Below are 14,359 nucleotides of genomic sequence, written 5' to 3'. Positions count from 1 at the left end.
TTTATACAGTCATCTATTGATGGACACTTAGGTGGTTGCTTCTATATCTTGGCTATTGTAAAGAGTGCTGTGGTGAGCGTAGGGATGCATGCATCTTTTTGAACTAGTGTTTTGGATTTCTTTGGATATGCATGTATGTGTATATATGTATATGCATGCATGTATATATGCATAAACACATATACCCACATGTGTGTGTATGTAGTCTTTCCAGGAAAAGTCCAGCCATTGTTAATGTAGTGAGAATGGTGTGCATGAATTGATGTAACCTGGCAGCCAAGGAGAGTGACTGGAATGTGCATGTATGAACAATGACAACTTAGTACTAGTCATTGGGGGCAGTAGACGCCATTGAATGAACGTGTACTGTGTGGCTGTCGCATTCAAAATGACTGAATAAGTAGGGCAGTGAATCTGCATCAAATTTTGCATTAAGCTTGAACATTCCTCCACGGAAAGTGTTTGATTCACAAGTCCGCAGCTATGGGTAGTTGGTGATTGGCAGCTTCATCATGACAGTGCACCTGCTCATGCCTCAGGTTTAATGCAGAGTTTTTTGGTGAAACAACTAATCATCAAAGTGTCTCAGACCCCCTACAGCCCAGTTAGTGTCCTGTGAGTTCTGGCTTTTTCCAAAGCTAAAATCAACTCTGAAAGGGGAAGAGATTTCAGATCATCAATGAGGTTCAAGAAAATATGACAGGGCAGGTAGTGGCAATTGGGAGAACTGTGTGAGGTCCCAAGGGGCCTACTTTAAAGGGGACTGAGGCGTCATTGTCCTAAGTACAGTGTTTCTTGTATCCTATTATCTTCAATAAATGTTTTTATTTTTCATATTACATGGCTAGATACCTTCTGGACAGACATCTTACACCCAGAAGTGGAATTGCTGGGTTATAAGGTAGTTCTATTTTTAAATTTTGTGGAACCTCCATGCTGTTTTCCATAGTGGCTGAACCATTTGCATTTCTACCAACAGTGCACCAGGGTTCCCTTTTCTCTGTATCTTTGTAGCACTTGTTGTTTGTTGATTTATGGTGATAGCCTTTCTGACAGGTGTGGGGTGGCATCTCATTGTGATTTTAATTTGCATCTTTTTGAGCATCTTTTTCTATGTCTGTTGGCCATCTGTATGGAGAATGTAAGATTCTTCTCCCATTTTTTAATTAGGTTTGTTTGTGTTTTGGGGGTTGATACATCCCTTATGGGATGTGTCATCGGTGAGTATCTTCTCCCAATCAGTGAGTTGTCTTTTCATTTTGTTGATGGCCTCCTTTGCTGTGCCAAAACTTTTAATTTGATGTAGTCCCGTTATTCATTTTTTGTTTTACTTCCTTTGCCTGAGGACATCTATCCTACTGCTAAGGGAATTGTCAGCTTACTGCCTGTGTTTTCTTCTAGGTTTTTATGGTTTCAAATCTTACATTAAGTCTTGAAGCCATTTTGAGTTTATTCTTGTGTGTGGTGTAAGCATGTGGTCTAGTGCCATTTATTTTGCATGTATCTGTCCAGTTTTCCCAACGGTGTCTAATAAAGAGACTGCTTTTACCCCATTATGTGTACTTCACTCCTTTGTCGTATATTAATTGTTCATATAGTCAGGGGTTTATTTCTGGACTCTCTCTTCTGTAGCATTTATCTTTGTCTCTGTTTATGCCAGTACCATGCTGTTTTGATTACTGTAGCCTTTTAGTATAGTTTGATATTAGGTAGCATGAGACTTACAACTTTGTTCTTTTTTCTCAAGATTGCTTTGGCTATTCAGGGGTCTTTTGTGGTTCCATGTAACTTTTAATTGTTGTAGTTCTGTGAAAAATTTCATTGGTATTTTGATAGGCACAGCATTAAATCTATAGATTACTTTGGGTAGTATGGGCATTTTAATGATGTTAATTTTTTGTATCCATGAACACACTATGTACTTCCATTTATTTGTATCTTCTTCAGTTTCTTCAGCATCTTATCATTATCTGAGTATAGGCCTTCTACTTCCTTGATTAAATTTATTCCTAGGGGTTATTTTGGTATAGTTGTAAATGGGATTGTTTAATCTTTTCCTGATAACACATTGTGTGTTAAGGTGCAACCAATTTCTGAATATTTATTTTGTTTTCTTCTCTGTTACCTAAATCATTTTATCAGTTATAGTAGTGTTTTTGTAGAATCTTTAGGATTATTTCTGTAAATTCAGTATCATGTCATCTGCAAATGACAGTTTTACTTCTTTTCCAATTTAGATACTTTTTTTTCCCTTTTTGATTGCTGTGGTTAGGATTCTGATATTATGTTGAATAAAAGTGGTGAAAGTAGACATCCTTGTCTTATTTCTGATATTAAGGAAAATGCTTTTAGTTTTTCTTTGTTGACTGTCATGTTAGCTGTGGGTTTGTCGTGTATGTTTCCCTTACTCCTGCTTTGCTGCAAGTTTTTATAATAAATTGTGCTCAATTTTGTGAAATAGTTTATCTGCATTTATTGATAGGACAATATGATTTTTATCTTTTATTTTGTTTATATGGTGTACCACCCACATTAATTTATTTGTGGATATTGTACCAGTCTTACATTCCAGGAATAAATTCCACTTGATCGTGACATGTGATTTTAAAAAATGTATTGCTGAATTTGGTTTGCTGATACTTTGTTGAGGTTCTTTGTATCTGTGTTCATCAGATACATTGGCCCATAATACCCTTCCTTTTTTTTTTGTAATTTTTCTGTCTGCTTTTGGAATCAGGATAATGCTGACCTGAATTTTTTGGACTAGTTTGAGAAGGATAGGTGTTACTTCTTTGAATGTTTGGTGAAACTATCTGATCCAGGACTTTGATTTGTTGATTCTTTTATTTACTGGTTTGATTTCATTGGTTGTAATCAGTCTGTTCAGATTCTCTGTTTCTTCTTTACTCGGTTTTGGAAAATTGTATGTTTCTAGGAATTAATCCATTTCTTCCTGATGTCCAGTTTGTTAGCATACAACTGATTGTGGTATTTTCTTATATTCCTTTGTATTCCTATGGAGTCTGCTATTACTTTTCCTATTTGATTTCCAATTTTATTTATTTGAGTCCTCTCTCTCTTTTCTTGGTGAGACTAGTTAAAAGTTTTTTAATCTTCATAGTTTTAAGGAATCGGCTCTGGGGTTCATTCATCTTTGGAAATTTTCTTTAGACTATTTTATTTCCACTCTTACCACTGTTATTTCCTTCCTCTTACTTAGGCTTTGTTTGCTGGTTTTTTCCCCCTCCTAGTTATTTAGATATAAGGTTCAACCTATTATTTGAAATTTTTCGTGTATTGAGGTAGTCCTGTATTGGTAAGAACATCCCTCTTAGGAGTGCTTCACTGTGTCTCAAAGATTTTGGATGGTTGTATTTTCATTTTCATTTGTCTCAGGGAATCTTTTGATTTCTTCTTTGATCTCGCTGTCAACCCATTTATTGTTTAGGAACATGTTGTTTAGCCTTCATTTGTTTGTGGGTTTTTCAGGGGGATATTTTTGTAACTGATTTCATATTTCATATTATGGTCAGGGAAGATGCTTAATATGGTTTCAATCTTAAATTCATTGAGACTTGTTTTGTAGCCTCACAAGTGGTCTATCTTGGAAACTATGCCCCTTGCACTTGAAAAGAATGTATATTCTGCTGCTTTGGGATGAAATATTCTAAAAGTGTAATTTAAATCCACCTGGTCTAATTTTTCAAGTAAGGTTGATGATGTTTCCTTGTTGATTTTTCTGTCTGGAAAATCTATCCATTAATATCTATAGGATGTTAAAGTTCTCTACTATGACTGTGTTACTGTTGACCTCTCCCTTTATGTCCATCAATATTTGCTTTGTATATTTAGGTGTTCCTATGTTGGGTTCATAAATGTTTACATGGGTTATCCTCTTGTTGGATCACTCCCTTTATCATTAGGTAGTATCCTTCTTTGTCTGTTATTATAGCCTTTGTTTTTAAAGTCTTTTTTTTGGTCAATATAACTATTGTTAGCCCTACCTTTTTGTGTTCATTTGCATCAAATATCCTTTTCAGTCCTTTACTTTTGTTCTGTGTGTGTCTTTTCATGTGTTTGTTTTTTAAAAACATATTTTATTGATTATGCTATTACAGTTGTCCCAGTTTCCACCCTTTATTCCCTTCCACCCTGTACACCTTCTCCCACCCCCACCCCCCCTTAGTTCATGTCCTTGGGTCATATCTGTAATTCTTTGGCTTCTATATTTCCTATACTATTCTTAACCTCCCCGTGTCTATTTTCTACACCTACCATTCATGCTACTTATTCCCTGTACCTTTTCCCTCATTCCTTCTCTTCTTCCTCACAGATAACCCTCCATGTGATCTCCATTTCTGTGGTTCTGTTCCTGTTCTAGTTGTTTGCTTAGTTTGTTTTTGTTTTCATATTTTTTTAGGTTCATTTGTTGATAGTTGTGAGTTTGTTTTCATTTTACTGTTCATATTTCTGATCTTTTTCTTAGATAATTCCCTTTAACATTCCATATAATAAGGGGTTGGTGATGGTGACCTCCTTTAACTTGACCTTATCTGGAAGAGCATTTATCTGCCCTTCCATTCTAAATGAAAGCTTTGCAGGATAGAGTAATCTTGGATGTAGGTTCTTGCCTTTCATGACTTGGAACACTTCTTTCCAGCCCCTTCTTGCCTATAAGCTTTCTTTTGAGACATCAGCTGAAAATCTTATGAGAACTCCTTTGTAGGTATAGGTAACTATCTCCTTTACTCTTGCTGCTTTTAAGATTCTCTCCTTCTCTTTAATCTTCAGTAATGTAGTAATGGTGTGCCTTGCTGTGTGCTTCCTGGGGTCCAACTTCTTTGGGACTTGCTGGGCTTCCTGGACTTCCTGGAAGTCTATTTCCTTTGCCAGATTAAGGAAGTTCTCCTTTGTTACTTTTTCAAATAAGTTTTTGATTTCTTGCTCTTCCTCTTCTCCTTCTGATACCCCTATAATTCAAATGTTGGAACATTTAAAGTCGTCCCAGAGGTTCCTAAGTCTCTCCTCATTTCTTTGAATTCTTGTTTCTTCATTCTTTTCTGGTTAAATGTTTATTTCTTCCTTCTGGTCCAAACCGTTGATTTGAGTCCCAGTTTCCTTCCTGTCACTGTTGGTTCCCTGTACATTTGCCTTTATTTCACTTTTCATAGCCTTTAGTTTTTTCTCTATTTTGCAATCATAGTTAACCAATTCTGTCAGCATCCTGATTACCAGTATTTTGAACTCTGCATCTGGTAGATTGAGTACCTCTTCATCACTTAGTTGTATATTTTCTGGAGCTTTGATGTGTTCTTTGATTTGGGCCATTTTTGTTGTTGTTGTTGTCTCAGTGGGCCTGTAATGTAGTGAGGGGCAGAGCCTTAGGTATTGGCCAGGGTGGGGCAAACCATGTTGCTGTGTTGTGACACTGTATGTGGGGGAGAGTTCTAAGAGGAACGGTGCCACTTGTTCACTCCTCTGCCAGCTTTCAGTCACTTCCTCTGCTACCCACAAGCAAATTGGACCCTTCTGGTGCTGATTCCCGAATGGGTGGGTTTGTGTTCATTCTGGGACCCTGTGGATTTCTCCAATGGAACTCTCCTGTGAGGCTGGGAGGTTTTGCCTGCCACCTTAACCCCCACAGGTCTTTTCAGTCAGAGGTTTTGAGGCTTTATTTCCCCATTCCGGAACCCTGGATTGTGCAGTCTGTCTCACTCCCCAGTTGTTCCTCTGGGTTTATCTGCATGCAAATATGGGACCAACTGCTCTGCCCGCTGCTACTTTACCCAGTCCACTAGCTGCCACCTTGCCCACCCTGGTCCTTCAGCTGCCACCTTGCTGTGAGTCCTCTCTGCACGGTTGCCCATCTCCATCCCTCCTAACAGTCTGGAGCCTACCAGGATGTTTTTTCTTTAACTCCTTGGTTATCAGACTTCCATACAGTTCAATTCTGTCATTTCTGGTTGTTTTTTGTTTTTAAATTTGTTGTTGTCCTTCTTTTGGTTGTGTGAGGAGGCATAGTGTATCTACCCACACCTCCATCTTAGCCGGAAGTCTCAGTTGTTGTTGTTTTTTGTAGACAGTGTATGTATGGTGTTATTATCCATTCAGCTACCCTGTCTTTGATGGGAGCATTTAATTTATTTACGTGTAGTTATTTTCATTTTATTATTCATATTTGTTTCTCTCTTCCTGAAGAAGTTCTTTTAACATCTCTGTAATCCTGATTTGGTGGTAATTAACTTCTTAAGCTTTTTCTTGTCTGGGAAGCTCTTCATTTTTCCTTCAGTTTTAAATGATAGCCTTCCTGGGTAGAGTACTAATGATTGTATGTCCTTGCTTTTCATCATTGAATATTTGTTGAGTTATTCCCTTCTGGCCTGAGAAATTTCTTCTGAGAAATCAGCTGACAGTTTTTCTGGGAGCCGTCATGTAGGTATCTGTCTTTCTCTTGCTGCTTTCAAGATTCTCTTTTTGGTTTTAACCTTTGCCATTTTAATTATGATGTGTCCATGTGGGCCTCTTTGACATCTTGTTTGAGACTCCCTGTACTTCCTAGACTTCTGTTTTTGTGTTTGTTTTTTTGTTTTCCCTTCACCAGCTTAGGGAAGTTTTTAGCCATTGTCTTTTCAAATAGGTTCTCAATCCCTTGCTCTCTTATTTGGTACCCCTATGATGCAGATATTGGTACACTTGATGTTGTCCCAGAGGTTCCTTAAATTATTCTCATTTGTAAATTTTTTCCTTTTCTGCGTTGATTGGTTGTTTTTTGCTACTATGTTCTGCAAATTACTGATTCAGTCCTCTATTTCTCTAATCTGTCACTGATTCCTTTTAGTGTGTTTTTTCATTTCTGTTACTGTATTCTTCATTTCTGACTAGTTCTTTTTTTTAATGGCTTTTATGTCCTTTTTTTATGCTTGCTATCTCTGTCGAAGTTCTCATTCAGTTCCTTGAGTCCACACAACTCAGTTTCTCCCTGTATGTCTCTGGCCCCCTCCTCCACCTTGACCTGAAGTCCTTGAGAGATGTTTTTTAAAATATGGACACAACACAGGCCCAGGATGGTTGCTGCCAACAGAGCCTTAGGCCTTGGGAGTTGGGTAGGACAAGGCCTCCGAGTCCTCAGGATTAATCTAGTAGAGTTCACCAGGCTAATGCCATGTGGGGGAAGGGCCCAAACCAGGAAAGGTGGTACCTGTGGGCCCTTTGGTAAGAGGACTCAAAAGAGGAACATTGGCCGTTATTTTTCCAGCCTTAGCTCTGATGCCACATAGCTCAGTCTCTCCCTTTATGACTCTGGCACCCTCTGCTGTAATCCAGAGTGAGTGCCTGTGGGCAAGAATTTGTGTGTTGTCTCTTTAAGAGGGTGCCTGGGTTTCTAGTAGCCTTTTCTCTCACCCTGCAGGATAGAATCCCCCCTGATTTTTGGTGGGCTCCTCTTCCCAGTATTGCTGTTCCAGGCTGGGGAGCAGGTGCAGGGCTGATATCCCTCTTTCCTCAGAGGGATATCTTTCCTTTGCAGCTGAAATATCACTCTAGATTCTCAACGGACACACGTGGTTGTGGGGCCATCCTGTTTCATGCCTCTCCCCTTCCTACCAGTCTCAGCCTAGTTTCTTCTGTATATCCTTCATTTCTATTCAGCTAGTGTTCAGATGGTTAAAAAGCAGGTCGATTTTTCTATTGAGTTGTAATTTTGGTGGGGTCATGGGAGGACATGAGTGCAGTTTCACCTACGCTGCCATCTTGACTGGAACCCTCTGATATTTTGTTTTAAATTACTTTCTTTTTCCATAGAAATCATTTTTATATATGGTTTAGTCATAATTTTGCAAACTAATTTTGCATAGAACCCGCAAATTGTGAGGCTAAGCATGTTATGGGAGGATTGGTTTGGGGAACAAGTTCTAGCTGCGTTTTATTAAGCATGATACCTCTTAACCATCTGGTTTCCTTATCGAAATTCTAGGAACATTAGCAAAACTTCATTTTCCTGGCAGTACTTTCGTGCTTCTCAGATCTCTCTCCCATTTGTAAGGGAATTACTTCAAACCTCCTGAAGCCTCCTTAACTCTTTCTGTTCCAGTTATCTGTTTCTGTGTAGTGAACCATGTAAGAGTTAGTGGTGTAACACAGTGAACATTTTATTATGATCACACATTACCTGTGTGTCAGGAATTCAGAGAGGACATGTTGTCATTTCAGTGTCTGGGGCCTCAGCTGGGAAGACTCAGATGACTGGGGAAGATGTGAATGTCTGGGAACTGGAATCCTCTGGAGGTTTCTTCACTCACATGTCTGACGCCCAGGCTATGGGTGACTTGAAAACAGGGCTCAGCTGGGATTGTTGAGTGAATCACTTACACGTGGTCTTCATGTAGCTTGGAGCTTCTCACATCATGGCCATTGGGTTACAAGAGTGGGTGTCTGGAGACCTAGTATTCCAAGAAATCCGGCAGGAGCTGCTTGGCCCTTTCTGACATAATCTTGGCAGTTGTCCTTGGTCACTTCCACTGCATTCTACTGTGTATAATGGATTTCTAAGGACAATCCAGGTTCAAGGGGAGGAGAATTAATCTCTGCCTCTTGGTGGAGTTGTGGTGGGGGCACTTGCATAAGGGCGAATGGAATGGAGATAATATAGTGACCATTTTGTAGATACAGCCTTCCACCCTATCTCCTGATCTTCAAATAATGAAAGGTGATTCTAAAGTCACTTGATTGGATTTGAAAAAATAAATCTAGCAGAATATATACATCCAAAGGAATGTTGTTTTTCAAAGCAGTCCCTTGCTTGTACATTTATGTAATATTTTATAAATGTTTTTTTAAATTGCTTTCATATATATTGCCATAGGTGATCCAAATCACTGTTCTTAATTGATCCTATATCATCTCTATAGTTTGGGTTACACGCTTCTTTGGAATCTAATGAGAGTTATGTGCTCCTTTTCTAGAATAGTGCTTGTACACACACAATATGAGGTGGTTCGCAGAAGCACTGACATTAAGAACTTTTGTAGTCACTCACCATTCTTGGCTCCATGCCACTTGTGATTAGTTGGTGGTTAGAATCTGATTCCCTTTCTAGAGATTTTTCCTTTTTGTGAGGTGATACATTAAAAAAAAAAAAAGCAAGTGGACAGGAAAGAACTGCAAACAGTGAATTCTACAAATATTTTGAATACTGGCAGTATTATGATAATTGATGCATAACTTCCCAAGTTACTGCTTTGAAGGAGATAACACTTGGGATATGGAAATTCTGATGTGTTTATTAAAAAACTATTCTTTTGACTTCAAGGTCTTTCATTAGATTACCAGTTTAGTTTGCATTGGGTAAATGCTGTTCCTCTGCAAATTATACTATAATATGAAACAAAATTATGTCATGAAAGATAGATAAATCATTCATAGTGCATAGGTAATAAAATTTGTTGAATTCACATAAGCATTATTTTGAAGTTTATCTTTGTACTATCAGTGGAGAAAAACAAAACTGCTAAGCAGTTGATAGTAAAAATAAAGAGAGGGAATATTTAATGTACTTAGAAAATCAGATATATAACTTACATATAATCAGTTATTTTTTATTTATCTTTAGAGGGGAAGGGAAGGAGAGAGGGAGAGAAATATCAGTGTATGGTTGCCCCTCGTGCGTCTCCTGCTGGGAACTGGCCTGCAACCCAGGCATGTGCCCTGACTGGAAATTGAACCGCAATCGTGTGGTTCGAAGGCCCGCGCTCAATCCACTGAGCTACACCAGCCAGGTGTTAATAATCATTTATTTTTTAGTCATTCCTTTCTGTTCATTAAACAAGGTCTTTAGCTGTGTCAACTTAGTTCAGTCATTTAGTGTACCTGAAAAGAATAAAACATATTTATTTCAAAATATTTTAAAGTCTATACCTATATTAATTCACAGTGACCAATATTCTCCAATTTTAACCTTTTCTTCTATATATAATGCAGTGGTTTTGTTCCTAAGGTTTTAACAAATATTCATAAAAATTATTCTGAAGGGATAGGGAGAGTTCATTGCTAGAGGGAATAATTCCTGAAAGAATTCCAATAAAGTGTTCTAAAGGGCTATGACTACACAGTTTAAAAACCCTAGATATCCCTAAACAAACAATTCCAGCATCCAATTTTTATATCATTTCACTTCAAGAATGAAGTGATAAGATACAGTTTTTCTTATCACATTCAGTGTTGTATATGTGCAGTGTCTGGTATTTCCAGAGCACTGTCAAAAATAGGTTGCTGCTTGTGGTTATCTTGTCATGATTCTGACTTTAACAGGAAAATATTTCACAAGCATTTTATGGTTTTTAGGTTGAGTATGCTACTTTTTAATTTGTTGCTTTAATTTTTTTCTTCTGAGGTTTTTTCTTTAATAATTGAGAATTAATTAGTTTACTTCTTGATTGTATTGTCAAAGGCCAACCTGAAGCACACTGTTGCCAAGCTCTAATTTATTAAAATAGAGAGTTAGTTTTCCCAAAGACTGTGTTACTGGACATTCATTATATTTTGAGAAAATTGAAAAGGAATTCCTTTTCAGCATAGACTAAAATTTGCTCTAAGAAGCCTTAGAAGTACAATAAATGGCTGGGCAAGGGCTGGAAACCACCTGTCTCCCCCTTGTTTCTTTTAACCACTTCATAGCATTGATTCTTAAACTTGTTAGTGGTATGTGAGGATCCCCTTTAAGGCTTCATGAAACACTGATTTTAGGACTGCACACTCAGAGTTTCTGATTCAGTAAGTCTGCTGTGGGTCCTGGTGATGTTGATGCTGCTGGCCCTAGGACCTCACTTTGAGAACCACTGTTTTATAAGTATTCACATAAGTATTATTTTGAAGTTTCTATTTGTACTGTCAGCGGGGGGAAACAAAGCTGTTAAGCAACTAGGTAGTAAAAATTAAAGAGAAGGAATATTTAACATACTTAGGAAATATCTAGGGCCTTCCATCCAAGGATGTACTGAACAAATCTGTGATTTATTACAGTTTGGTAGTTGTAGAATGAATTTTTCACTTCAGCTGCATCATTGTGTACAAGGTTGCTTAATGTACATAGTTTCTCGACCAAAAAAGAAAAAAAGAAAGCCTATTTTGAGAAAAAGAAATGCTTTGGGAATTAGTAATCTGCATTTATACCTACTCTTACTGCTCATTTATATTTCCTGCTTCACTATATAAAGTTATTTGTGTAAATTAATATGTTTGGCTACAATAGAATTTTAGTATTTGTTTCTTGAATTTGTATACTTCCCAATTTGTTATAAAAATTAAAAATTAGTTTACATAACCTGTAATCAAATTACTTATAGATCTTTCTGTTGTCAAGTGTTCTAATGTATGCTTTTCCCTCTCCAGAGGAAATAAAAGCGGAAACCGAAAAGCAGAGGTTAGTGGGGTTTCTTTTCTTTGGTAAAAATAATTTGTAGACTTGTCAGTTTTGATCAAAACAATAATACATTTTGGTCTGTATTTTAGTGTGGCAAGTTTTTTCCATGTGGTCTGTAAAATAAAATCAATTTTAAAAGTGATTTTTAAGAATTGTAAGCATACTTACAGTTTAAGAATTTGTAAGCATACAAATTCTCCTAGTTTAAGAACTCCCAGTTTAAGAATTTGTAAGCATACTTACAAATATAAAAAGATCTCATTAAGTAAGTATATAAGAGAATTTCTGAAATAACATAAATATGTTTTTAAAGTCTTTGATTATATTCAGTTCATATTAGGAAGATTTCTAAATATTGAATTATTTAGTAACTTAAATAATTTATGTAAAGCAAATGATTGATTTCTTTGTTTTCTTGCATTTAGTCATAGCTCTGGCCACTAATATTTGACTTTTGGCAAATCAATTAACTTCTGAGCTTGGTTTCCTTGTGTAATAATAATAAGATAAAGACTAATTTAGCAAAATTTCTTTTAGAACTGACATTCTCTGTTTTTATATGAGTGTATCATCAATATGATAAATGTGGCATTCTAATCAGACTTTTTCCTTTAGTCCTCCTCATGGAGAAGCAAAGGTTGGATCAAGCACCCTTCCACCAGTGAAATCAAAGACAAATTTTATCGAAGCAGACAAGTACTTCTTACCCTTTGAGTTGGCCTGCCAGTCCAAATGTCCCCGCATAGTTAGTACATCTCTAGATTGTTTACAGGTATGTGTAAAATGGTGTTAGCGAAAAACTGTCTACTGGGAATGTGTTTCTAAACATTACAATTGATTCAGACATTTTCTGTGATAGCCTTTAATATTCTTTTTTATAAGAAATCAAATGGTTGCTTATGTTCAAGAGAGACAATAATAGTTGCAAAAATATTTTTAGTTTAGCCCTGGCTGGTATAGATAAGTCAGTTGGAGCATCATCCTGTAGGAAGAGGGGTTGCGGGTACCATTCCTAGTCGGGTGTGCGAGAACAGAATGATATTTCTCCCATGTCTGTATTTCTCTTCTTCCCTTCCCCTCTCTAAGCATGTCTTCTGGTAAGGATTGAAAAAATGTTTTCAGTTTAAGGGTAACAAGAATTGTTAGCTTAGTGAATCACAAAATCTTTACTAGGGTTGTCAATCAGTGAAAATGTTGATTTGGTCTGTTTTTCAATCAGTGAAATGCAATTGCCATACTTTTAACCTGCTGCTGATGTTACATACGTCATTTGCAAATGATTTTACTAAATGCGTGCTATCTTATATAAAACAGTAGGATAATGTTGACAACTTAATATTGGGTTGGCCAAAAAGTTCATTTGGTTTTTTCGGTAAGATGACTCTAGTAGTGCTTAGTTGTCTTTAATTTCATTCAAAATAATTTTGTTATATTTTGACAACTGTCATATCAGTGTGTATTTTGAAAAACTCTCATCAAAATTGGTGAATTTTTGTGTAGCCATTTTAATATTGAAGATAGAAGAAAATATGCAACATTTTGGCATATTATGCTTTATTTCAAGAAAGCTGAAAATGCAACTTTTTTGAAATGCAAAAAAAGGTTGTGCAGTATATGGACAGGTGTTATGGCTGATCAGGTGTGTCAGAAGTGGTTTGCAAAGTTTCGTGCTGTAAATTTTTCACTGGATGATGCTCCACGGTCAGGTAAGTTGAAGTTGAACAGCAATCAAATCAAGACACTAATTGAGAACAATCCATGTTCTACCATGTGAGTGATAGGCAACATACTCAGAATATGCAAATCAATAAAGTTGTTCATGTAAATGAAAAATGTGTCTTTTATTTCCTGGGAAAAAACATACGGAATTTTTGGCCAACTCAATATTTATATTCACTGTTGGACTTCAGCTATGACTTTTATTTCTATCAGGAAAATTTCTTAAATCTTGTATTCTATTTTACTTACACATGTGGATTCCCTTACATTTGTAAAACAAATCTCCAGATAGAGAGGTTCTACTTCTTTCAGGTGATTTCACTGTTGGTGGATTATACCTATTTAACAGTTTAGTGATTTGTTCTTAAGATGGGTTAAGGATAAGCTTATTTGATTTGTGATCTTGTTTTCCTTGGAAAATTAAAATTGTAATATCTTAAGACCTTCCATCCAGGGATGTACTGAGTAAATCTGTGATTATTGCAGCCAGTGTAGAGAAATGAGGTTTTCTGCATGTTTACAGATCTGTTGTAATTTGGAAAAAGATTTTGGGTCATTTAAATGAGTGAAGATAGCTTTCACAAAAGTAGTATCAGCAATATTTAGATAGAAAGCAATAAGCTCTTGTAATTCATCAGAGACAAGTTCCAAGGGCTGGCTTCCTCAAAGTTTCATCTGATGGTTTTGTTGTAGTTATTGTTCTATTTTGTGTCTATTAACAGTGTAAATAATTTCACATGTTTATAGCTAATAAAGTTTTCTTCATGAAAAGTTAGTATTGCCTTGGCTTTGATTACAACGTAATGTTTATGTACAAAATATATATGCAATTACATGTTATAAAGTTTATGTATAATTATTATACATATTAGTCGGCTTAATTTGAATCTTTATTTTCTTATTCCATTTCAGAAACTTATTGCTTATGGGCACTTAACTGGCAATGCTCCAGATAGTACAACACCAGGCAAAAAATTAATTGATAGAATTATTGAAACAATTTGTGGCTGTTTCCAAGGTCCTCAAACAGATGAAGGAGTTCAGTTGCAAATAATAAAGGTAAATAATTATATAAAGTAAATTTGTTATTTTCTAATCTATTTTTTAAAAGCCCTTTACTTAGTAAACGTTTGGAACGGTCAGAGAATTTTGTAGTTGAATGCCAGGAGTTTGTTAGAAGAATATATTTTTAAGGTCTCAATTTAGGGTTAGGACCCCAGAGTC

The 14,359-nt window shown here is 36.4% G+C and overlaps 1 protein-coding gene across 2 annotated transcripts in view; it reads left to right on the top strand.

The window, feature by feature from the left end:
* Nucleotides 1-14,359, top strand: part of ARFGEF1 (ARF guanine nucleotide exchange factor 1) — a 107,842-nt gene that overhangs the window by 15,233 nt on the left and 78,250 nt on the right. For both annotated transcript variants that reach the window (XR_005068300.1, XM_037058675.1), the window contains exons 2-4: nucleotides 11,386-11,416; nucleotides 12,032-12,188; nucleotides 14,048-14,194. Coding sequence is in view for 1 of the 2 variants with exons in the window: in XM_037058675.1 (XP_036914570.1) it covers nucleotides 11,386-11,416; nucleotides 12,032-12,188; nucleotides 14,048-14,194 (335 nt within the window). In the remaining variant the exon portion in view is untranslated. The remainder of the gene's footprint in view (nucleotides 1-11,385; nucleotides 11,417-12,031; nucleotides 12,189-14,047; nucleotides 14,195-14,359) is intronic.

The sequence above is a fragment of the Sturnira hondurensis genome, unplaced genomic scaffold (genome assembly GCF_014824575.4).
Source record: "Sturnira hondurensis isolate 20B ecotype Veracruz unplaced genomic scaffold, ASM1482457v3 Scaffold0010128, whole genome shotgun sequence".
Lineage (NCBI taxonomy): Eukaryota > Metazoa > Chordata > Mammalia > Chiroptera > Phyllostomidae > Sturnira > Sturnira hondurensis.
The sequence above is the reverse complement of the archived record's forward strand: the minus strand, read 5'-3'. Positions and strand labels throughout refer to the sequence as shown.